This window comes from Camarhynchus parvulus, chromosome 21, assembly GCF_901933205.1.
Source record: "Camarhynchus parvulus chromosome 21, STF_HiC, whole genome shotgun sequence".
NCBI classification, from domain to species: domain Eukaryota; kingdom Metazoa; phylum Chordata; class Aves; order Passeriformes; family Thraupidae; genus Camarhynchus; species Camarhynchus parvulus.
Window position 1 is genome coordinate 4,676,062 of NC_044591.1, and position 22,662 is coordinate 4,698,723.

General features: G+C 47.3%; 3 protein-coding genes across 4 annotated transcripts; 2 read left to right on the forward strand and 1 right to left on the reverse strand.

Moving 5' to 3' along the window:
* The first annotated feature begins 50 nt into the window (after window positions 1-50).
* On the forward strand, window positions 51-14,332 carry CEP104 (centrosomal protein 104). 2 transcript variants are annotated; one of them, XM_030964019.1, is made up of 22 exons: window positions 51-109; window positions 719-882; window positions 1,376-1,549; window positions 1,866-2,004; window positions 2,597-2,662; window positions 3,029-3,105; window positions 3,249-3,417; window positions 3,701-3,859; window positions 4,462-4,689; window positions 4,900-5,103; window positions 5,634-5,801; window positions 6,374-6,547; window positions 6,895-7,071; window positions 7,493-7,699; window positions 8,133-8,249; window positions 8,720-8,756; window positions 8,835-8,907; window positions 9,511-9,619; window positions 9,899-10,037; window positions 10,721-10,788; window positions 11,009-11,099; window positions 12,263-14,332. In XM_030964019.1, the coding sequence occupies exons 2-22, from the start codon at window positions 770-772 to the stop codon at window positions 12,394-12,396; spliced, it is 2,823 nt and encodes a 940-aa protein (XP_030819879.1). In that variant the 5' UTR covers window positions 51-109; window positions 719-769; the 3' UTR covers window positions 12,397-14,332. The 2 variants fall into 2 exon arrangements, with proteins under 2 accessions (XP_030819879.1, XP_030819880.1); XM_030964020.1 differs by having other exon boundaries at window positions 9,535-9,619.
* Window positions 14,333-15,029: 697 nt separating this feature from the next.
* LRRC47 (leucine rich repeat containing 47) lies at window positions 15,030-19,882 on the forward strand. The gene is made up of 7 exons (XM_030963717.1): window positions 15,030-15,668; window positions 15,835-16,281; window positions 16,994-17,110; window positions 17,413-17,528; window positions 17,835-17,937; window positions 18,326-18,415; window positions 18,594-19,882. Exons 1-7 carry the CDS (start codon window positions 15,033-15,035, stop codon window positions 18,804-18,806), a joined length of 1,722 nt encoding a protein of 573 aa, XP_030819577.1. The 5' UTR covers window positions 15,030-15,032; the 3' UTR covers window positions 18,807-19,882.
* A 224-nt stretch (window positions 19,883-20,106) lies between these two features.
* CCDC27 (coiled-coil domain containing 27) lies at window positions 20,107-22,633 on the reverse strand. The gene is made up of 6 exons (XM_030963718.1): window positions 22,602-22,633; window positions 21,663-21,793; window positions 21,443-21,520; window positions 20,961-21,173; window positions 20,441-20,545; window positions 20,107-20,325 (listed from the first exon to the last, which is right to left on the reverse strand). Exons 1-6 carry the CDS (start codon window positions 22,609-22,611, stop codon window positions 20,191-20,193), a joined length of 672 nt encoding a protein of 223 aa, XP_030819578.1. The 5' UTR covers window positions 22,612-22,633; the 3' UTR covers window positions 20,107-20,190.
* Between the last annotated feature and the right edge of the window lie 29 nt (window positions 22,634-22,662).

Genomic DNA, 22,662 nt, shown 5'->3' on the forward strand with positions numbered 1-22,662 from the left:
GCCGGGGCCGGGCCGCCCCGCGCAGGCGCCCCGGGGCCGGCGAGGCGGTCGCGCCTGCGCGGCGGGGCCGCGTTGCCATGAGAGCGGCGATGGCGCCGCGCTGAGCCAGGTGGGGCCCGGCCCGGCGCTTCCCCCGCTCCCCGCTCTCCCTCCGCCCCGGGGACACCCTCAGGTCCCGCCAGGCTCCCCCGTGCTTCGTCCGCCGCCCGGGCTGGCTGTGCTCCCGGAGCGGTGCCGCCGTGACCCCTCCGGGCCTGCGCCGCCTGCGGGCTTGGGGCCGGCGAGGGGAGGGAGGGACGGGGCCGGTGTCGGTGCCCGGGGTGGGGAGCGGTGCTCCCGGTGCTTGTGTCCCCGGCAGCAGCCGCGGTGGGTGCGTGGCTTTCGCAAAAAGACTAAACTGACCTTCTGCTTTGCTTTTTGTTCGTCTGACTCCGACCCAAAGCATGGTGCAGCTACAGGTTTGGTACAAGTTGCTCCTGTATGCATTTGGAACTCTTAGTTTCAAGGTCCATCTTGGGTTAGCAGGTTCAATTTATTGGTAGACTGCTCTGCAAGTGATCTAAATCCTCGTTTTGCTCAGCACTGATCAAACCTGCCCCAAAAGAACATTTATGGTGCCAATGTTAATATATTTGCACTCATCATCTACTGACTCGACTGACCTCAGGATGCAGTTCTTTGACTGTAGTGCCTCAGTGGGTTTTTGTCACTCTTCCAGGGATGAGTCTAAGCTTGAAGGCCGTGGCTGTGACCAGCTCGTCTGCCCAGGATGCCACACAAGATCGGTTTCACGGTGGTCAGCTCGTCGGGACACGAGGATGGGTTCAGTGCTCGGGAGCTGATGGTTCACGCACCGACAGTGAACGGGTGGCGCTCGCCCAGGTACTGTGAGGGGATGCTCTTGGAGCACTCAATTTCAGAAGCACCAAGTCTAAAACGAGTGGCAGATGTACCGTGCACAGTCAGAGCAATTTACAGTGCCCCAAACCAAACTGATAAAGCAAAAAAAGTAACTTTAATGCCATGGAACCCTCATCCTGGGGGAAAAAAAGCACTTTGGTTAACACCTAAAGGCACTGCATTGTATTTAAATAAAGTCCTGGAAAATGAAAATGTTTTTGTTCTTGGCAGTCTTGGAGTTTGGCTTAGTATGAAAAATCCATCTGACATCTTCTAAACGTGTGGGGCACCTGAAGATATACACTCAGTAAAGGGAAGGGAAAAGTGTTTCCACTCTACTCTTGGGATTCTTACAATATTTATAATATTAGCTGACAATTAACAACTTGAAAGTTCCATAATTAAACATTGCTCAAGTTGGGAGTGAAATCTGCTTTAAAATGATGATTGAATTCAGAAACTGTGTCTCTTTCAGGCTCTGTCAGTACCCCCAGGAGATCACCCTGCAGCTCGTGGAGAGGTGTCGGATCCGGAAGCTGCAGCTGCTCGCTCACCAGTACATGATTGCAAGCAAAATTGAGTTCTACATCAGTGAAAGTCTGCCTGAATACTTTGCTCCCTATCAGTCAGAGAGGTTTCAGAGACTTGGGTGAGACAGAAAGTTCTGGATCAGTTTGATGTCTTAATCAGAAAAGCTTCAGGGGAAAATAATACTCAGTGTGGGTTTTGTGTGATGTGATCGTGCTGTGTGAGCAGCTGGGAAATCCTGGACTTGTGTGGATCTGTGACAAAGCTGGAAATGCAGGTGAATTGCCTTGCCATGTGACAGCACACAGTTATTTCAGAGGTTATGAGGGAGGTTTCACAGTTGTTTCAGTTATGAGGGAGTTTTAAACCTGAGGGTCAGAAATCCCCCTGTGTGTTTGGATGTATCCTCTGCTCACGTGTTACGTTTTCCTTCCCAGTTATGTCCCTCTCTCAGACAATGAGAAGACTGATTTCAGAGCTCGAGAGTTGAAATCTGTGTACATGGATGCAGTTGGCCAGTACCTGAAGCTGATTTTCCATAAAAATTATGTCAATAAATACAACTTGTACGGGCAGGTGAGTTAGAAATCCTTACCTGGCAACCTAGGTGACACTTTCATAGTAAAGGGCAGACTCAGAAATCTGCTCCCTTGATTTATGGAAGCAAAAAATATTGTTTGAAAGCTCCTGTGTTTATTTAAGTTTGTTTTAAAGCACAAAACACAAATAACAGGTTAGAAGTGAGTTGGGATCAGATGGATGCACCTCATCCAGAACAAATTAGTCAAGGGCAAATTCTGTCACTCTTGTTTGTGCTGAGGTTTAGCCCACACAGCAGGGTCTGTGTTGAGGACAAGGAACTTCCTCTGAGAACAACTTTGGGGTCACAAAGCCACTCTGAGTCTTTTGGATCTGTTGTGGCCTAAAGTGAAGATGTTGCACAGCCACCATGGTGCAGACACACAAACACCTGCTCAGTTCTGCTGGGACTCGTTTCAGACCATGGGGTTGTAGATTTGGTGATGCATCTTCAATGGAGCAGGAGGCACATTTAGCACTCAGTGCTTCTCTCTGCTTCCATATCACCCTCCTGACCACAGGCCCTGGTTTTTGTTCCAAGAAAAGAGGAATGAGCTTACACATTTCCATTTTCTGTGAATTTCTGCAGGTTGCCCTGGTAGCTGTGAACATCATTGGGGATCCAGCAGACTATGGCATTGACAGCATGAGCAGTGTAAGTCCAAAGCATCCCTGTCCTTTTATGGATGCTCCATTTCTTCAAGTACAGGTTCCTGGAATAATGGGATGAACCTTTCTTGTACCAATTCTTCAGCAGAGCTGTGTTGCATTAATTTATTTTTAATGTTCTCTTGAAGCAAGAAATTTGAACCTAATATGGGAATACAAAACTTAAAGTATAATCAGTTGGGACATTTTCATTTTCATTGTCTTCAGGTTCTCTTGCTTCAATGTGCCCCAGAACATAAGGGCTCTATGTTGCAGAGCTGATGTTGGTTGTGGCAAGTCAGAATTCTGTCTTGGACACACACCTGATGTTGATGAATGTGCATTAAGATTTTCTTTTTCCACCCTTCCAAAGCCTTCCAGAGAGAAGCTGATAGATCGCCTATTGGGAATTAAATCGGATGACCCTGCCTTAGATGGAACTTACCTTGGGTAAGTTTGTTCTTTGCATATACCCTGGCAAAACCTCTGCTTGGTGTAAAGCAGTTGTTGATCTCTGTTTTTTATTAATTCTCTGCTAATGAAAAGAGAAACCTACCTTATTGTGGTTTACTTTATTCATTTTGTGCCTTCAGGAAACATGACTCCATTTCACCTCTGGACGATTTGGCCTTTGACATGTACCAGGACCCAGAAGTGGCTCAGATAATCCGGAGGCTGGATGAGAAGAAGAGGGAAGCTGTGCATCTCGAGTGCTATGACCACGCCAAGAAGCTCAAACAGGCCATTGCAGACTTGCAGAAGGTGCTGTTGGAAGATCTTTGACACCTAAGTAGAGCAAAGCCCCAGTGACCCATCAGGGCTTTGCTGTTTGTGTGGAACCTTAACGATTTTTCAATATATTTCCCAAAAGATTGATTTTAAAATCAGATAGCTTGATTGAGTAATTTGCCTGGAAGCAACAAAAACAAATAGAGGAGGGTGATTCCAAGAAATGCTCAGTAAAGTGATTCCAAGAAATGGAATGTTACTTCCATTTCCAAGAAATGCAGTAAGATGATTCCAAGGTGATTTGTACCAATCCTAGGTGGGCGAGCGACTCGGCCGGTACGAGGTGGAGAAGCGTTACGCCGTGGAGAAGGAGGATTATGACCTTGCCAAGAAGAAGAAGGAGCAGATGGATGAGTACAGGCTGAAGGTGTACCAGCAGCTGGAGCTGCATGACCTCCTGGATGCACAGCTGCTGGTGGGTGCTGTTAGTCCAAACTCAGGAGGGTGTTCCAAATAGAAATGGCACAGCAGCCAAACTTCATTCACAGGTTAAGGGAAATCTTGAGATGTACTAAAATATATCAGTTTTCTCTTTGGATTGTGGATTTCTTCAACCTGAGACTCTCAGTGTGGTGTTTTATGAACATGCTTAGTTCATAAATCTCATTAAACTGTTGAGGTCCCAAGAAAATAGCATTAAAATCTTGAATGTTTTGCATAATTTCAAGACTACCTGATGCAGATGAATAAGGTACTGTCTCATATTTTGGAGGGGTAGAGGAGGCTTAGGATGGTATCAAGGCTAACCATACAGAATCCATGTTATTTTTTTATATCTATAGAGTTATGTAATGTGCTCAGAACAGGAAGTTTTATAATCTCTCCACACATGCACCCACACAGAATTATTTTCTGACTGTTTCATAAAGTCACATCCAGTGTGAATGATGACACACCTGTGAACCAGGTTGCATCTTTACTTGAAATCACCAGAAGCCCGTTGACAGAGTTGTAGCTGTACTGAGAGATTTTAGCGCATTTTTAGCCTTGCTGTAAAAATCTTCTTCCCTTTCTCAGATCCGAAAAACTGAGTTGCCCTTGGGATCTGTGAGTGGCACTGAGAGCCCCCAGAGCTCCCCTCCTGAGCCTGCAGACCCTCCCCAAGCAGAGCCCCTGAGGGCAGAGCCTGTGCTGGAAGAGCAGTTGGTGGATCCCACTTCATCTGAGCCTGTTGTTCCCTACCAGTCCCCTCTTTCTCCTCAGACTCAGCCCACAACCTCCAAGGAAGTGTTTTCCAAGGAAAATGTGAGTAGTGTTCCCTCTGTTACTACAGAAACCTGTCAGAGCAAACAATCTGATGTCCAGCCTTCCAAATAATGTGGTTATTCTCATGATTAACTGGGGTGTGATGCTGCTTTGATGTGAGAAAATTGCACTGAAGTGAATCCAATTAGTGATAAAACCACTTCACATCTGAGTTGCTTTCAGAACAACACATTTTATCTTTTCTGCTAGGTTGAAATTTTACCTTATGATGAGAGACCTCTCCCAACCATCTGCAAGCAGGTGGATGAAGCTGTTGCCTATGCTGAGCCAGAGGTGACTGAGGAGGATGTGGGTGATGCTCCAAGGACTGGCAATGCTGGGGAGCCTGAACAACTCACACAGAAGGCAGTGAGGGAAGCCAGCCCTGTCGTGGAAGTTTTTGGAGAGACTTTGGTAAAAAACCGTAAAACAAACCCAAAACCCAGTAAAACAAACCCAAAACCCAGTAAAACAAACCCATGCGTTATTGTGTTCTGTGTTAAGAGGATTTTTATGTGTTCAGAGCTGCTATTTTGAAATCTGAGTTTAAAATTTGGCCTTGGCTCTATGGATGCCTGTTTACAGCATTTCTACAAATCTGTATCTTTGATGATTGATTATTTGATGTGCTGATAAACAGACAGGATCTAGCAGACTGCTTTGGGGTATGGAGCCAGAACACCCATAACTTGCCACTGTCTTTTGGAGGGAGAGAAACCCTCCCTGTGCCTGGAAGGGCTCCATGAGCCTGACCTGTTAATCCCATTTCATTCATCTCATTTCAAAATGTGTGCTTTTAATAAAGCCAGATTCCTGTGGGGAACACCTGGGGCCTTCATGCTTCAGTTCATATGTTCTTTTGAGGCTGGTTCTCTATAAAAATGTTAAATATGTATTGAAATATCTGTAGGGACCTTTTAAGAGATACATTGTTCTGTGCTCAGGTTTCAGGAGCGTATTCCAGAACCTGGTCATGTCGAGAAGAGGCTTTACAGGCTGTGTACAAGAAGCTGATGGAGGTGTCAGTGGACACTCCAAAGGAGGATTTAAGGAACATGCTGAGGGCTGCTGTTTTCCTTGTGAGGAGGGCCATCAAAGACACTGTATCTTCAGTAAGTTGGGATAAGTTTGGTGCTCCAGTGAAGAACTGGCAGCCAAAATTGCAGAACCTTGGGGTTGGGATACTTTGAACAAATTATTTATAAAGCTGCTGTTGAATAAAAAACCCAAAAATCAAAACAAAGCCCTTCAAAACTCCCCAAACAACTGGGCAATGTCTGGCATTGAACAGATGGAGAAAACTGTCCTGGGCTGAGCCATGAGCTGATGCAGTAAATGTGCAGTGAGGTTGATCGTTTTTCTTTGTTAAATCTGAAATACAACAATGAAATAACTTCTAGTTTCCAGCTCAAAGTACTGCACTTAGCTGAAGGACACTTGAGCATCAAATAAACCTTAAATAAGAAGAAAAGAAGAAAATCGAGCTGGTGCTCTTTATAAAACAATTTCTGAAGCCTTTCACCTAAGTCCTAGCAACAGGTTTTCTGGAAGACAGTTGTCTGAAGTAGCTTCCATTAAGGGTGTTACTGTAATTGAGATTAAAAATAGATTTTACTGTATTGTCTGAAAACAGGGGGCTCTGTGTTATTTTTGCTCAGTGTTTCCTTTTTTCTTCTTAACTTAGGTTTTTCAGGCGTCCCTGAAACTTCTAAAAATGATCATTACCCAATATATACCAAAACACAAACTGGGGAAGCTGGAAACATCTCATTGTGTGGAAACAACCCTGCCACATTTGCTTTCTAGAACAGGAGACTCTTCATCCCGCCTTCGTCTTCTGGCTTCAACCTTCATCCAGGTGGGTGTTTCCCTTCAAATTAGGGAGCTCATAGGTGAGAAACACCTGATCAGAATGGACTGTGAGACCAGGGTTGGCTGCTGTGAAGTGTTATAGCTTATCACAGAATCTTATCACAACTTATCACAGAATAGCTGGGGTTGGAAGGGCTCTCTGGAGATCTAGTCCCACCCCCTGCCAAATCAGGGTCACCTGGAGCAGTCTGGGGGTACCTGTTGCTGCTGCAGGTGTGACTCTTGTGTTCTTTGCTGCAAGTGACCTACAGAGATGAGAAAACTCTGCTTTGTAGAGACAGGTAATTGTCCTTATCCAGCATCTGTGTGCTCATTGTCTCTGTGTGTTTCTAGGAAATTGCACTGTGTCCTGAAGTAAAACCTCTCCAGATTATTCCAGTGCACCTGGTTAAGACATTAAAACCAAACTCCCCAACACACCTGGCAATGAGTCACGTGGAACTGGTGGAATCTCTCTTGGGAGCCATGGGGACTGAAAACTCCGGGTTTACCGTCAACAACGTCATGAAGGTAAGAGCTCAAGGTTACAGGACAGGGAGGATGTTCTGATGGTTTTCTGGGGGCTTGCCTGGATTTTTTTGAGTGCTTGAGAATTCTTGAAGAGGTATATTCTCCTGATCAACAGTGCTGGTAATTTCAGAGCAGGTTGGACAGGGCTTGGAGCAACCTGGTCTAGTGGGAAGTGTCCATGCCCATGGTATGGGGCAGAATGAGATGAGCTTTAAGATCCCTTTCAACCCAAACCATTCTGGGATTCTATGAAGCAAGATGTTAATATCTGGAAAAAAGAACCAATGAGTTAAGAAGTGTTTGCAACAGCCTGCCTTGTAGGAAGATTTCTCTTACTGCAGGAGAGTCTTGGGCTAATAAACCAATCCTTAAAAATGCGAGAAAAGAGAGAGATAAAAATTTTTTTTATCATTATTTCCAGTTTGCCACGGGAGCTCTGGAGCACAGGGCTCATGAGGTGCGTGAGGTGGTGCTGAGGATCATCTTTGCCATGTACAGGGAGCACAGGGCAGCTGTGCTGGAATATTTCCCTCTGGACAACGCCGGCGCCCGCAGGACCGTGCGCTACAAAACTCTCTTTGAGGGCTTTGCCAAAATCGATGGGAAATCTTCTGAAAGTGAAGTGAGGGTATGTAAGGAAAGGCAGAACCTACAGGGCCACTTCAGATATGGTGGATTGTATTTACAGGGTTCCCAGACAAAGGCAGGAATGTTGGATCTGACTCCATGTTCTCAGAAGGCTCATTTATTACTTTATAATACTATATTATATTAAAGAATACTGTACTAAACTATACTAAAGAATACAGAAAGGATACAGACAGAAGGCTAAAAAGATTATAATGAAAACTCGTGACTCTTTCCAGAGCCGTGACATAGCTTGGCCCTGATTGGTCAATAAGTCAAAACAATTCACATGAAACCAATGAAACAATGACCTGTTTATTATTTATGATACTATATTATATTAAAGAATACTATACTATACTAAAGAATACAGAGAGGATACTCACAGAAGGCTAAAAGGATAATAATGAAAACTTGTGACTCTTTCCTGCCAGGCACAGAGAAAAACAGCAACAGAAGCAGAGAAACAGACAAAGGAAGAAATGAAAGTTCTAAAAGGCCACCCAGCAGCTCTCAAATTAGTATTACAAGCAGAGCTTGAAGATGAAGAGGTGAGCATGTTGCAGTTTAAGGTTCTTTTGATCCTTTGCTCCTTGGATATCATGGACTTAGATAATGAGCACTGGTGTTGTCATATTAAAAAGAGTGAGAAACTCTAGACATACCCTGGGTGACTTTTCTCCTCAGCAGTCCAGCTTAAAATCTGGGGTGTTGTTCCTCCTAACATAGTGTAAAATTTGGATTCTTTATTATAATATAACAATAATACCTTTATAATACAATAATATATAATATCTTTATACCAAAATATAAACAATATAATACCTTTATAATAAAGCAATAATACCTTTATAATATAAAATAATACCTTAATACAAGTGATTTGCCCTAGAACCAGAAGAACAAATGTTGTAGTGCATTGGCTCTGCTAAATTTTAAGTTCCAGACAGAAATCAGAATATAGTGTGTTCCCTTTCTCTCTGGAAGGCAAATATCTGAGTTAAATTTCTTTGTTTGATAGGAGAAAGAATCTTATTTTCAGAAGAGAGACAATCAAGGTAGGTAGTTTGAAATAAGAGTTAAGAAATGTAGATTAATTAAAATGTGATCTTGGTTTAATAGTTCTCTCCTTACAGGTTACCAGGTATATGAAGCTACAGCAGGAAATATTCAGGAGGAACTTTCCTCTGTTGCAAATTACCTGGATAAGTAAGTGAGATGAGCCTCTAATCACCTTAAGCCCTTGGTGTCACCTGTGAGTTCCTAACAGTAATAACATTTTTCCAGTAGATCAAAGCTAATTCCTTCAGCAGTGAAACAATAAAGACTAAAATCTCTTCTAACAGATTTGAAATGATCACCAGGCAATCCTGGGTGCTTTTCTTTGAAGTTCTTGGATAGTGTGACTTTGTACTTTTTTTTTCCTGAGTATTTGCTTGTGGGCTATGAAATAGCCACAGTTTAATGTTCAGCTGCCAGTGTGAAATAGGGGAAAAATATGGTGGGGCTTTGCTGGGTGTTGTAGGGGGAGGGCATAGAAGAAGCCCTTGGAAATTCTGGAGCCAGGAAAGCCAGTTTTGGTGAGGTGCTCTCAGAACTTTTGTAGAATTAATCATTCTCTAAAAAAAAATGCTCTATAGTTGTATTTACCCTAAATTACAACCCAGTACCTGCCCCATTCTAAGCTCAGCTCTACAGAGGGAAAAGAAACTCTTCAATATATTGGGTGTGTTTGAGAATAGCTTGGAACAGAAGGAACAGGGCTCATCTATTTCTCTCTGATGTCGCTGATGTTTGTGGTTTTTTTCTCAGCTTGTGTATTTTTTGTGGTGAAAGGAACGAGTCCTTCACTGAGGAGGGGTTGGATCTGCATTACTGGAAGCACTGCCCCATGTTAACCCGCTGTGAGCACTGCAAACAGGTCAGACTGAGCTTCCCAGAGCTGCTGAGACATGGAGTGCTGTTATTCTGGTTTAGATATGCAAGATATTTATTACTGCAAGATATTTAACACATGGGCAGGTGAATTCTGAACACACCCACGTGATTTGGGTAGTGCTTTTAGGAAAGAACACCAAAAGAAAATGAGTTAATCACTGGACTGAAATGAAATTTTCCCTTTGTCATTTTGGAAGGTGAGGCTGAGCTGATGAATCCCATCTCAGCTTGCTCAGCACAAACCTTGCTGCCTGTGTTGCAGATGCTGGAGATCTGCAGCCTGACAGAGCACCTGCTGACTGACTGTGACAAAAGGGACAGCTTTGGGAGGTGCCCACGCTGCAGAGAGGCCGTGCCCAGGGACGAGCTGCCCAGACACATAAAGAGCAGGATTTGCAATCGTGAGTAGCTCCAGACAGGGAGGTGGAACATCAGAGGTTCAGATTTCAAACACCAGGGATCTTTGGCAAGTCAGGCTCAGGGATCTGAGTAAATCCTCAGGGTGGGATGAATGCCTGAGTTTTCTGGTGCTTGGCCTCTGTGGATGTGTGTTGGGAGGGTGAGTGAGAAGACTGGGAAATCTCTTCCATATCCCTGTAGATGAAGCACTATCCCAGCACAGAAGGGACATGGCCCTGTTCTGGAGTGAGTTCAGAGGAGGCACCAGGTTGATCAGAAGGTTGGGTCACCTCTGCTGTGGGGAAAGGCTGAGAGAATTGGGATTGCCTGGAGAAGAAAAGGCTTTGGGGTGGCCTAATTGTGGCCTTTCAGTTGGAGCTGAAGGGGCTACAGGAGAGGTGGAGACAGGCTGTTTGGAAGGGCCTGGAGTGACAGGACAAGGGGGAGCAGGATGATCCTTAAGGTTCCTTCCAATCCATATGATTCTGCATTCTTAAATTCCTTTTGATTTTGTTTTGATGAAGATGATTAAACACAGGGCTTCTTTGGGGGCAATTAATGGTAACAGGGCAGGATCTGGGTTAGACATGGGGTAGTTTTATGCTACTTGCTCTGCAGATTCTCTTCTTATGTCTGAAATTAGCGTCTCTTTGCAATTCTTACATTATTTTTCAAACAATTTCAGCTGCCAAACCAGAAAATGTGGCAAACCACTGCCCTTTGTGCCATGAGAACTTTCCTCCTGGAGAAGAGGTGAGGCCACCCTTCACATTGGGCAGATGTTGTTGTGGGTTGGTTTAATGTGATGGACCTTTCAAGATCTATTAAAATAATGGAGATATTAATTTCTATTCCCTAGAAAGGAGCTCATACTTTGAAAAGGCAGATTAAAGTGCTGTTGATATAAAGTCTGTACACAGTTAATGCTAATTTTGCTGGAGTTATGCTATCATTGCTTTGTAATTGACTTCAGGCCTGGAGATCTCACCTGATGGGCAGAGATGGCTGCAAAATGAACCAGAGGAGGACATCCCTCCTGAACAAAACCATTCTGGTGCATCCTGGTAAGACATCAGTTAATGATAATAACATTTGTACTTTTTACTGTGTTGCCTTTGCTTAAGGAAAGTGTTCTATCCCCAAGAGCTGGGTCTGTGCAGCTCCTGGTTTGCATTTGGGTGAGCTAAGTGATGGTTCTTGTGCTGGAGCAGCGTGCCTGGGAGCAAATTCCAAAAATCATGCAATAACAGTCATGTTCAGAGGAGGACACGAGCTCAGATGGTGGGGAAAACTGGCAGATTTGAAAAATTGATCAGTTCAGGGATTTTTTCTGCAGAACAGGATGACCATGAATAGAACAATCAGCTGAACAGTGTTCTGGAAAGCTCCTGAATGCTGACACAGGGAACCAGAGCCTGATTTAGCTTTTAGTGTCCAATCAAAGGTTGCTAATCTGATCCTAATTACAGGGTGAGCTGAACAGTGAGTGCTGTGCACTGCTTTTCCTTTCCAGTCCAGACTCAGGAACCTGACAGATTTGTCATTGTGCAGCTTTTTCACCATCAAAGAGACATTGATGATGTCAGGTGGTGTTTTTTTCCAACAGTTTCCTTTATGAAAAGCGTGGAAAATCCTTTTATTTCCAGAACAGAGAAGTTAAACAAACTGCCTGCTGCACCAGAACTTTTGGCCAGTAGCCTCCAAACCTTTCCTCCTTCAGACTTTGGAGTTTTCTAGTCAGCTGTGTGTTCAGTTCACATGCTCTGAGCTGTGCTCTGCTCCTATCTGCACATCACTATCCCAGGTTCCTGGAAGGAGCTGTGGAATTCTCCATTCCAGTTGACCTAAGTGAATCATAGGGGTTAAACTCAGCACTTTCTGGTGTTAAACTGGATGCACAATCCTGTCTGTCTGTCCTCAGCTTTGCTGTTTGTACTGGCTAATGAGACACCAGTCAGTTGGTAGTTTGTTGCTGCTTAGAATTTGGAAACAGAAGCAAATCCTGCCTGGCTAAGCTCTGATTCCAGAGCCATTTCCTAGAGGTAGGAAAGGAGCCCTGACCATTCAGTCTGACACTGCTTTTGTGGGATATGCTGAGGCTCAGTGCCTGCCAGCTGCTGCTTGCTTCAGTCCTTCAGACTTAACAGATCTTGGGAATCAAAACAGTGGATTAAATTCACTCCTAGGACTAGATGTGCAATAACGATCTCTATTTTTCTCTTTGCAGCCAAAGCATTTGGCCACTATTTAAGGAGACCAGGTCCTTCAGGAGCAAGGTTTCAATCTCCTTCAGTAGGAAGCAAGATCAGAACTCGAGGGGCCCCAAATAAAAACACTGGCAAAACATACTCAAAGCGATGACAGGACAAGTATTTCTTTCTTTGTCTGAGTAACTGGGCACATGGCTTTTCTGAGCTATTTAAAAATTGTAGGCAACTTGTATCATCTTTTGTGTGGGTTGTTTTTAGCCTTGAGCAGTGCCGGGTGTGATCCCCGTGGCGTTGCTGTCACTGCAGGACTGGGCTTTGCTTTGCTAGGAATGCTCATGTTGGAAATACCAAATGTTCTGGGACAAAAACATTATTTTGACAGATAGCTGTCCTCTCCTTTCCAATCCCATGTCAGTGATTTAATGGGTTCAAAGACATTAATTATGTCAGGGGGGAGAAGTCTGTTTCCTGGTGCTTGAGGAACAGGAGCCATACATGGGGAAAGTCTGACCTTGTGTGTGTGTCAGATTTAGAGTTCTAAAGGCAGCAGAGCTGTACCCAAAGCACTGCTGAACCCCAGGAATTTGCACCAAATGGAAAAGCCAGAGGGCTGGCTGGATGTTTTCCTGGTTGTGCCACTGTGCAGGAGGTGACAGGACATTGCAGCCTCTCACTGTGCACCAAGTGCCTTAGGAGCCCACTTGGCAGGAGGGTTAAACTAAACCCTCCAAGTCTGTATCCCCAAGAAGTGGCCCCTTACAGAAATGAAAAAATTATCTTTGTTGGGCCCTGAAGAGCTTGAATTAGTAAATTTAGTCCTTTTTGCCTGCTTTAGTGCACTTTCAGCTCAAATACTGAGCTTCTCTAGTTAGATATTGATTGAAATAACCATCCACAGACTGGAGCACGTGTCTTGAACAGCTTCAGAGAGACAAAGTCTATTAAGACCAAGGCATGAAGCTTTGTACCAAAGCAGCCATTCTCCCATCTCTAACATTCTCTCTTTAACATTCCAGCTGTTGCTTTCCAGTGTGGAATTGGTACCATGGGCACAGGAATGAGTGGTCATGATAATATGAGGAGAAATTTGGGGGTTTTTGCTCCCATAGAGTGACTTTGTGGTGTTGTTTTGTATATAGAGCTGATTTTGTAATACAGTTTTTCTAGTTTGCCTGCAGCCTGCATACCAGCTTATGGATTTTCTAGGCAGATCAGTGTGCTTGGATTTCAAAATTCTTTGTATAAATTGTTTCTCTAATTCTTCCAAATACATATTTCAATATTTATACACACATTAGGAACATATATATAGGTATTTTTATTTTCCCTTTAGTGACATGGGTTCCTATTTGAGGGCCTGATTCTCTGTGCTAAATAAATAATAAATATCTCAAAATAGCCATTGATCTTGCTCAGAGGTGTAAGGATGAAAACTACTCTGTGGTACAATAAGGAAATTATTAGTGGTGATAAAATAGCAATTTTTTGGAATGTGAAAGGACCTTTTGGAGTACAGTAGTACCACCAGTGCTGTGTTTAAAGGTGAATTTACTGGGATTGCTCCTTAATTAACAACCTGGCTTTGCTGCAATGGCAGAATAAACACTGGAGTGAAAAACACCATGAGGTTTGGTGCTGTGCCACCAAGTCTTGAGCAAAATATTCCAGAGAAAATCCATTGCACAGGTGTGGGTCTGGGCAGTGAAAGAAAGGCTGCAAAGTGTTGGATTGGAGCCTGGATTTGGCAACAGTGGGGCTTCAGTAGGAAAGCAAGGAAAGAGTGTGGTCCTGAGTGATCTCTGTCCATCTGAGCTGTGCCTGAGTGTCAGCTGAGGTGTTTTCATGTGTCACTGCAGAGATGGTTCCAGCGCAGCCCCTGTCCATCTGTGCAGGAGTTGATCTCATCCCAAAAGACTTCTTGGTGTTCCGCTACCCCAAGAGAGCAATTTATACTGATTGCATGTTCCTAAGTGCTGGATGAGCAGATCACATATTGAAATCTGGGAGATTTTATCAGGAAAAGGAGTCACTTGTGTTAAATGTCAGTTATTTTTATTGCACATATTTAATAAATTACTTTAGCCAGTCTGGAGGGTACGTGTGCATTTTCCACAGTGGAAATAAATGGGTACAGAGTGGTGTGAGGCTGTGGTTCCTGCAGCACCTGTGAGTGCTGTACCTGTGTGAGCCCTGCCTGTGGGACCTGTACCAGCCATGACAGTGTGTGACATTGTGTGCTGTATGTGTGTGAGCTGGATCTGGACCTGTACATGTGTAAGCTGTGCCTGGACCTGCATGAGCTGTGCCTGTGTGACTTGTACCAGTGTGCTCTGTATGTGTGTGAGCTGGATCTGGACCTGTACATGTGTGAGCTGTAACTGGACCTGCATGACTTCTCCCTGTGTGTGCTGTAGCTGTGTGAGCTGTACGTGTGTGTGCTGTAATTAGACCTGTGTGACTTGTACCAGTGTGTGCTGTATGTGTGTGAGCTGCACATGTGTGTGCTGTAACTGGACCTGTGACTTGTACGTGTGTGAACTTCACCTGTGTAAGCTGTGCCTGGACCTGTGCGCCGCCGCTGGGGCAGACCCGCGGCTCAGCAGGATGCGGCCCCGTGTTTTACCCTTGTTTAAGGTATCGCTGCATCCAGCAGCAGTGATCGCACCCCGTGCCGCCGCGTTCCCGCCGCGGGTTCGGGTGGCGGCCGGACCCTCCCCGAGGGCGGGACCGTGCCGGGGGCGGCCCTTGGACGGCGGCGGCGGCGGCTCCGTGCGGGCTCTGGGCGCGATGGCGGCGGCGGGGCCGTGGCCGGAGCTGGAGGCGGCGGCGCGGGAGCGGCGGCGGGAGCTGTCGCTGGCGGGCGCGGCGGTGGCGGAGCGGGTGGCGGCGGGCGGCGGGCGGCTGCCGGAGGCGCTGCTGGCGCTGCCGCTGCTGCAGTCGCTGGAGCTGAGCGGCTGCGCGGCGCTGCGGGAGCTCGGCCCGGGCGTGGCGGCCGCGCTGCCCGCGCTGCACACGCTGGTGCTGAGCCGCAACGCGCTGGGCCCGGCCGGGCTGGGAGCGGGGCTGGGCGGGCCCCTGCCCGCGCTCCGGCTGCTCGACCTGTCCGGGAACGGGCTGGAGGCGCTGCCCGCCGCGCTCGGAGGGACGGGCGGCGGCACGGGCGACGCGGCCCCGGCCTTCCCGCAGCTGCGCAGCCTCAACCTGAGCGCGAACCGGCTGCGGGAGCTGGGCCCGGGGCTCGCCCGCGCCGCGCCGCAGCTGCAGGAGCTGCTGCTGTCCGGGAACCGGCTGCGAGCGCTGCCCGGAGGGCTCCTGCCCCTCGAGGGGCCGCCCGCGCCCTTCCCGCTGCTCAGCCGGCTGGACGCGGCCGACAACGAGGTGGCCGAGCTGGGCGCGGACATCGCGGCGCTGCCGGCGCTCAAGGTGGGAGCCGAGCCCGCCGGCCCGCCCGGGTCCCCATCACGCACCCCTGGCCGTCCCATCTCTGTCTCCTCCAGAGGGTCCCCATCGCGCACCCCTGACTGTCCCACCCCTGTCTCCTCCAGAGCGTCCCTGTGGCACAGCCCTGACCCATCTCTGTCTCCTGCAGAGCCTGGACGTGGCCAACAACCAGCTGCGGGAGCTGCCCGCCGCACTGGCCGACTGCCCCCGCCTGAAGGAGGCCAACTTCAGGGGCAACCAACTGAGGGACAAGCGGCTGGAGAAGATGGTCAATGGGTGCCAGACAAAGGCCATTCTGGAGTACCTACGGGCCGGGGGACGTGGGAAGGGGAAGGCTGAGAGTGGCAGAGAGGATGTCAGGAAGAAGAAGAGGGAGAAGCAGCAGAAGAAGGACGGCGGGGATGGGGAGCAGGATGAGGTGGAAGAGGCGAGCAAGCTGCTGGTGAAGGTTCTGCACGTCTCTGAGAACCCAGCGCCTTTGGTGGTCAAAGTGAGCCCGGGTGTCAAGGATGTGCGAGCCTTCATCGTGTGCTGTGTGCTGAAAGGAGTGAACTTAAAGCCAGGCAATGCTCTCAAGAGGTTCCTGACCATGCAGGTAACAGCTGCAGCCTCGTGGTACTCATTTGGAATGGGAATATTGCTGGCAGAGTTGGAAATAGACTGTTGTAGGCCTCTTCCAGCAGATGAGTTTGGAAACTTTAGGTGAGCTCTTCACCCAGCAGGTGTGAGGCTACAGGGTGAGTTGTCCCTGCCAGCAGCACATGCCCAGTCAGTCTGAAATCAGCAGAACTGGTTTTTGGAAGGACCCATCAGAGCTCAGGTATTCCCATGAGGGCAATGGACGCACTCACATTTGTGTTGTGACTGTAACAGCAGCTTGTTAGTGCTGTGGAACCTGTTAAAAGCTAAATCCCCTGGACTGGCTCCAGCGTCCCTGATCTGTTAAAACTGTGTTACACACCCAACTTTCTGACCGAGGTATCCTGCCCACAGACCTGTTCCTGGGCCTGCTGCTCACCTGTCCCTTAGGTGGCAGGTGGGAGCTGCTTTCAGGTTACAAGGTTTGAGTATTTGGGATTGCTTTCTGACTTAAAATTTGGTTTCCCTGTAGAGAAATGTGTCACATGTTGTCAGGCTTTGCTACCCTTGCATTTGGGCTGTAACGGAGATCCAGGTGAAGGGAAGGGCTCTGTTTTAGTCCCCTGGCTGGTAGTGCTGCCAACATTAAATACAGAAGAATCTGCACATAGAAGGGATAAATCACGTTGACTTTTTGATCTATTTTGGTGGCATCCTTTATGTTTCAGACCAAGCTGCACGAGGACATCTGTGAGAAGCGCACAGTGGCCACCATTGCCACCCATGACTTGCAGCTCGTCAAAGCTCCTCTGACATATGATGTTCAACCTCCTGACGAGCTCAAGGTAGGGCTTAAGGGTGCTTTCTTACCCCATAGAACCTAGAAAACAAACTCCAGGAACTTTAGATGTTGCACTGATTTCCTTGCTGTCCTGCTGTACCAGATGCCTGGTTTAGTACTAGTGACTGAGCTTGTTTTTCAAGTGGGTGTTACAGCAGTCCATGTGAAATGGAAAGTATTTCCATGCTGAAAAAGGCATGACAACATGCAGGAATATTGTTTAATTATTGACTTGCTTACAGAGGAGTGTTGTAACCCTGGGGTTTGAGTGAAATTCAGTTAAAATTGTTTTCCTGTGTGGTGCAGATCACGCCCCTGGGTCGGAAGGAGATCAAGGCAAAGGACCTTCTCCGCCAGCTGCAGCTGGAGGCTGAGGAGCAGCGGAAGCAGAAGAAGCGTCAGAACGTCTCTGGGCTGCACAAGTCAGTGCCTTGTTGTGGTTTTCCCACATACATTTAGGTGACTGCACTGGGGATGTGACAGATGTGTTTAGAACAGCAGGTAGAAGGGAAGCAGAGGGGATTGAAGGGTGTGTGGTGCACATGCTGTGAGCTGAGGGAATCAGAGATGAGGTCAACTTGACGTAGTAGCAGATGGGCTGTAAGGCAGTGTGTGGCCCTGCCCTGTGCTGAGATCACACACTGATTCCTTTTTGTCACTATTTCCTGCTCTTGTGTCCAGCTGCTCTCTCTGTCACTCACTTCTTGCTGCTTTGTTTCTCGTGGCAGGTACCTGCAGCTGCTGGATGGCAAAGACAACTACCCGTGCCTGGTGGATGCTGAAGGTGCTGTGATTTCCTTCCCACCAATAACCAATAGTGAGAAAACAAAGGTACTTCCCATTCATGGAAATACATCAATAATTAAGCAGTGCTTCTTTCTATCAAGAAATGTTTAACTCAAAGACATACACAGTTCTGTGAAACTTGTGCTTGTAGTCTCAGTATAAACTCTTACAGTTTATATGGGCTCCGCTGTCAGACTGAGAGGTATCTGGGAGTTACAGTTTTACCTCTGGAAATCTGTTCCAAAGCACCAGCCAGCCTGTGCAAAGGCTTTGGAAGGGCAATAATATGGCTTTTGATTTGTAAAGAACAGCAGAGCTTTTGCTCCTGATTAAACAGAGTGAAAGCCTTCAGCTCTGTATGCTGGGATATGTCCAAGGGTTGTGGGTAAGCTGTTCTGACTCCTGACTTGCTTCTTCTCTGAAACTCTTACAGATTAGAAAAGAGACCCGGGACCTGTTTCTGGAAGTGACAAGTGATACCAGTTTACAGATCTGCAAAGATGTGATGGACACCCTTATCCTGGTAGGGAGTTCAGGAAAATATTCTTCTGTTCTTGGGGGAGGCTCCTACCAAATGTGTCATTACTCACATGCATTGAGAAGAACACAGAAGCTGATTTGTATTTTAGTAGTATTGTTACTCCCTCTCTCAATTCTCTGCCACAGAATTGATGTTGTTCTCTGTACTTTGCTTTTAACAGAAAATTGCAGAGCTGAACAGATCTGCCTTGGAGAACAAGGAAGGCTCTGGCTCAGATATGGAATCGGATGCTCTCTGTGGACCAGGGAATTTGAACCTGCCCTTGGTGGTGGAGCAGGTGCGAGTGGTGGACACGGATGGGAACTTGAAAGTACTTTATCCTTCCAAAACAGACCTGGCCACAGTGTCCTCTCTGCTGACTGTGATCCGTTAGCAGCTGCCTGAGCTGAGAGACGATTCCATTGCCTTTATTTGGGTTTTTTTACATATATTCAACAACACAACCTGGTGCACAGTGAGATGGTTTGGGTTTTTAGAGAAAAGATGTGGAGCATCCTGCTGGGAAAGCAATGGCTTCAGTTTGATGAGCTACAGCAAGGAGAAATGGGATCTTTCATCGTTAACAGAGATCACCTGTGCAAAAGAGCAGCATCTTCAAACATGGGCTGAAGGCAGAGAAGCTGTTGGATGTCAGAATGCAGTAGAGAACATCATTACAATGTTTAAAACAAGCACAGTCACATTTTTCTGCAAGATCACTTTTTCCTCCTGGTGTTTCATCTGGATCATTATTGTGGCAGCAGAGAAATGCAGTAATAGACAGTGTGGAACTGAGGTCCTCTGCTGGGTACAACCTGGAGTCTGAGTGCCAAAGCACTTTGCTGGCATCTTGTTCTGCAGAATTTTACCTGGAGTAGCTGTGAACATTTAATTGCTGTCAGAACTTGAGGGATGCATTTTAAAGTGACGGTTTTTGTGTTCAGACATGAGCACAGCTTCCATTTTTAAGGGATTTGTTGAGTCAGCTGCAGGGTTTGTGTGTCCCAGTGCATTTCAGGGCCATCCTCCATCCCTGTGGGAATTGTGGTGACCTTGTGTGTGCCCAGAGAGTTACTGTGGTTGAGCACTGGCTTTGTTCTTGCTGAGGAGGTCCAGGGCCATTCAGAGCTGCCTCCAGCTGACACTGCTGAACTCCCTGTCCCTCAGATTACAGGCACTGATGCCCAGAGTGACCCTCCTGGAGATTTCTGCCCCACCCACATAATTTTGCCTTCCAAAATACAGGCAGTTGGAGCAGTTCTTGTCTGGCAATCTCTTGGTGACCTATATGTGTGGGTGAAGCACTGGTGTGCACTCACACCTCTCTCTAAGCCATTGTGACCCCCAGACTGACTCTTTTCTGGTAAAAATGATATCTCAGAGCTCTAACTGAACTGCTGCTATGTCAGATACATCCCCATGTTGGGACATGCACATGGAATGGAAAAATAAAACAGCTTTTGCAGCCCTGGCACTGTCCCTCGTTTTGGCACTGGGGGATGTTCAGTCAGGTCACTTAGAAACTTCCCAAGGCTAAAATGGGAATTATACACTGCCCAGCTGCCTGTAGCCAAGCCATCCTTGTGCTTCAGGCTTCTCTGGGAAGTCAAGGACTTCAGACCAAGGACTTCAGACTTGTGCTCTGAGTTGGCTGAAACAATTGAATCAGATACTCCCACAGAACTTGGTGTCAGTAAAATGAGTTTAATCTCTTGTAAGGCACCAGCTCCGAGCTGAGAGCCCAGAGCCTCAGCTGGTGATGGGTTTTGGCTCAGCCATCAGAGCTTTTCCATCCTGGAGGAATTCCTTCTCCTTGCTGGTGATGCTGTGCTGCTGCCACTGCTGAGCAGGGATGTCCTGCTGCTCTTGTTCTTCAGCATCTGCTGGAACTCCGTCCGCTCGTTAAAGAGTTTCTGAAAATCAGCCATATATGAAGAGATGGGAAGGCTGGGAACAGCACTGCAAAGTGTCCTCTTACCTCAGCAGTCCCTTCCTGGCTGCTGGAAGCTGTCTGGAAGAGCCACATACCTGCATTGCCTCCAGCAATTCATCATCCGTGAGCTCGCCCTGGGGGTCCTGGATGCCCTCCACGCTGAATGTAGCCTGGATTATTTTGTTTCTATACCTTTCAAACTTTGGATAAAAGAGGAGAGCAGGTGTGTTCAGGCTTTATGTGCAATTCCTTGGCATTTGCACTGATTTACAGAGACTGTGAAGTGTTTATGTGAAATTACAGGAAGGTTGGGCTTCACTGAAAGTGCTGTGGTAATCATGTGGGTCTGGGTGGGCCAAGGCTCTTCCCCTGGCACCAGGCACATCTGCCTGCAGGAGATGACTTTAGGGTGGTTCTTGTTACCTTGCGTCTGGAAGGATGTTAGAAATCTGACCTGAACTCACCTTTCTCAAGAGTTTCTGGTACTTGAGGTCTCTTTTCTTTTTAAGTGGCACAAGAACTGCCTGCTCCACAGCTGGGGAGCAAATGGATTGAGATTCCCAAGTGTGTCCCAAGAGGGAGACAGGGCTCTGAGGTGGAAGAGGCCACGCTTACCTTGCTGCTGATGAGCTCCAGTGCCACTCTGGTTTGCAGCTCCGTGTGCTGCAGTGCCTCAAACTGGCTCTGGGTCTCCTTCTGGGCCTGTTTCTGCTCCAGGAGGTGGAGGCGGGTGGTCACAACCTCAGCCTGCAGCTGGCTGATTGTCCCCTGTAGCTCACTGATGAGCTTGTTCTGCTCAGCCAGCTGGAGTTCCTGTTCTGTAACAACCTGAGCAGATACAGGAATCCAGCTGTCACTGGGGAGAAGAAAGTGAGCAAGTTTGGCCTCATTTTCCCACTATTTGGTCCAAATGTTGCCTGGGCAGAATCTCTGGGCTGACAATCTCACCAGTAGTGGTAGCTGTTGTTACTTGGTGTTTTCTCTAAAACTACTTGGATTGAGTGGGGGTTTTATATGCCAAACTCCACCAGCCCTAAAACCAGCCCAGTGAAGCAGCAAACACCAGACTTTTCTGCAGAGGCTTTGCTCAAATTCACCTGTTGAAGGTTTTGGTTCTCCTCCTCCATCATCACCACCGCTTCTTCCTGCCTCTGTTCTTCTGTCAGGCTGCAAAACTGGAAGGAGAATATTTTACAGTTCAGTTTCACAGCTACAGGTGCCCCTCCTGCCTATGAGAGAGGGACATGTTGCAAAAATCCCAAATTCCCAGCTGCTGTGTCTCCTGCTAGCCATGGCCACTACGCTCTTGGGCCATACCTTGTCAGACACAGCTTGGAGCTGGACTTCCCTCTCTCTGAGCTGCTTCTGGAGCAATTCCTTTTCAGATCTGATTTTCCGAAGCTCAGATTCTTGGATCTCCATCTGTCTTTGCAAGGAAGAGATGGCACCTGTAAAGTGGGAGAGTACTCAGCAAAGCAAATCCCTGCTGAACGCTGTGTGGCTGCTTTTTTTCAGGTGAGCATAAGCAAAGCCACTGTGGGAACAGTCTGGGGCCAGACTTGGGTCACATTAATGCTGCAGCCACAGTAATTCTGGGTGATAATGTGGTTTGTGGGTTTGTACAGCCTGGAGAAGAAAAGGTGGTTTCACTTCAGGGTGACTTAAATGTGGCCTTCCAGTACCACAAGGAGCTGACAAGAAAGACTGTTTACAAGGTCCTGGGTGACAGGACAAGGGGGAATGGCTTCACACTGATAGAGAGCAGGGTTAGAGTGGATATATGGAAAAAATTCTTCCCTGTGAGGGTGGTGAGACCCTGGCATAGAGTGTCCAGAGAAGCTGTGGCTGCCCCATCCCTGGAAGTGTCCAAGGCCAGGCTGGACAGGGCTTGGAGCACCCTGGGATAGTGGAATGTGTCCCTGCCCATGGCAGGGGCGAGACTGGCTGATTTTTAAGGTCCCTCCAACCCAAACCATTCTGTTATTCCATGTGTATTAAACAGCCTGGCTTTGAGGTGGGCGCTGCTCTGAGGACGCGCAGAGTGGGCACCTCGAGTCCTGCTTTGCCACTCTGCTCAGTGCTTTCTATGCTGGGTTTTCTCATGTTCTTAACTTCCAAGGGCAGAAAGAAAGTGTTCTCAAAACAAGCAGCTTTTCAGCCCGTGAGCGACACCCTGTAATGTTTCCAGTGTGAAAGGAGCCGAACTGAATGAGACCTAGTCAGGTAAAGCTGCGCTCTGGGCACCTCCCGCGGTACCTATGGCCATTTTGTGGTCATCCTTGGCTTTCCGCAGCTCCTGCTGGAGCTGTCCCATGGT

Excerpts from the sequence above, each read along its gene's own strand:
- CCDC27 (XM_030963718.1), bottom strand. Across the intron at positions 21,174-21,442 it reads AGAACCAAAACCTTCAACAG|GTTGTTACAGAACAGGAACT; the intron begins GTGAATTTGAGC and ends GTATCTGCTCAG. Across the intron at positions 20,326-20,440 it reads AATTGCTGGAGGCAATGCAG|AAACTCTTTAACGAGCGGAC; the intron begins GTATGTGGCTCT and ends GCTGATTTTCAG.
- CEP104 (XM_030964019.1), top strand. The coding sequence starts at position 770 with ATGCCACACAAGATCGGTTTCACGGTGGTCAGCTCGTCGGGACACGAG. Across the intron at positions 2,005-2,596 it reads AATACAACTTGTACGGGCAG|GTTGCCCTGGTAGCTGTGAA; the intron begins GTGAGTTAGAAA and ends GAATTTCTGCAG. Across the intron at positions 7,700-8,132 it reads CTTCTGAAAGTGAAGTGAGG|GCACAGAGAAAAACAGCAAC; the intron begins GTATGTAAGGAA and ends CTTTCCTGCCAG.
- LRRC47 (XM_030963717.1), top strand. The coding sequence starts at position 15,033 with ATGGCGGCGGCGGGGCCGTGGCCGGAGCTGGAGGCGGCGGCGCGGGAG. Across the intron at positions 17,938-18,325 it reads CCAATAGTGAGAAAACAAAG|ATTAGAAAAGAGACCCGGGA; the intron begins GTACTTCCCATT and ends AAACTCTTACAG. Across the intron at positions 18,416-18,593 it reads TGATGGACACCCTTATCCTG|AAAATTGCAGAGCTGAACAG; the intron begins GTAGGGAGTTCA and ends TGCTTTTAACAG.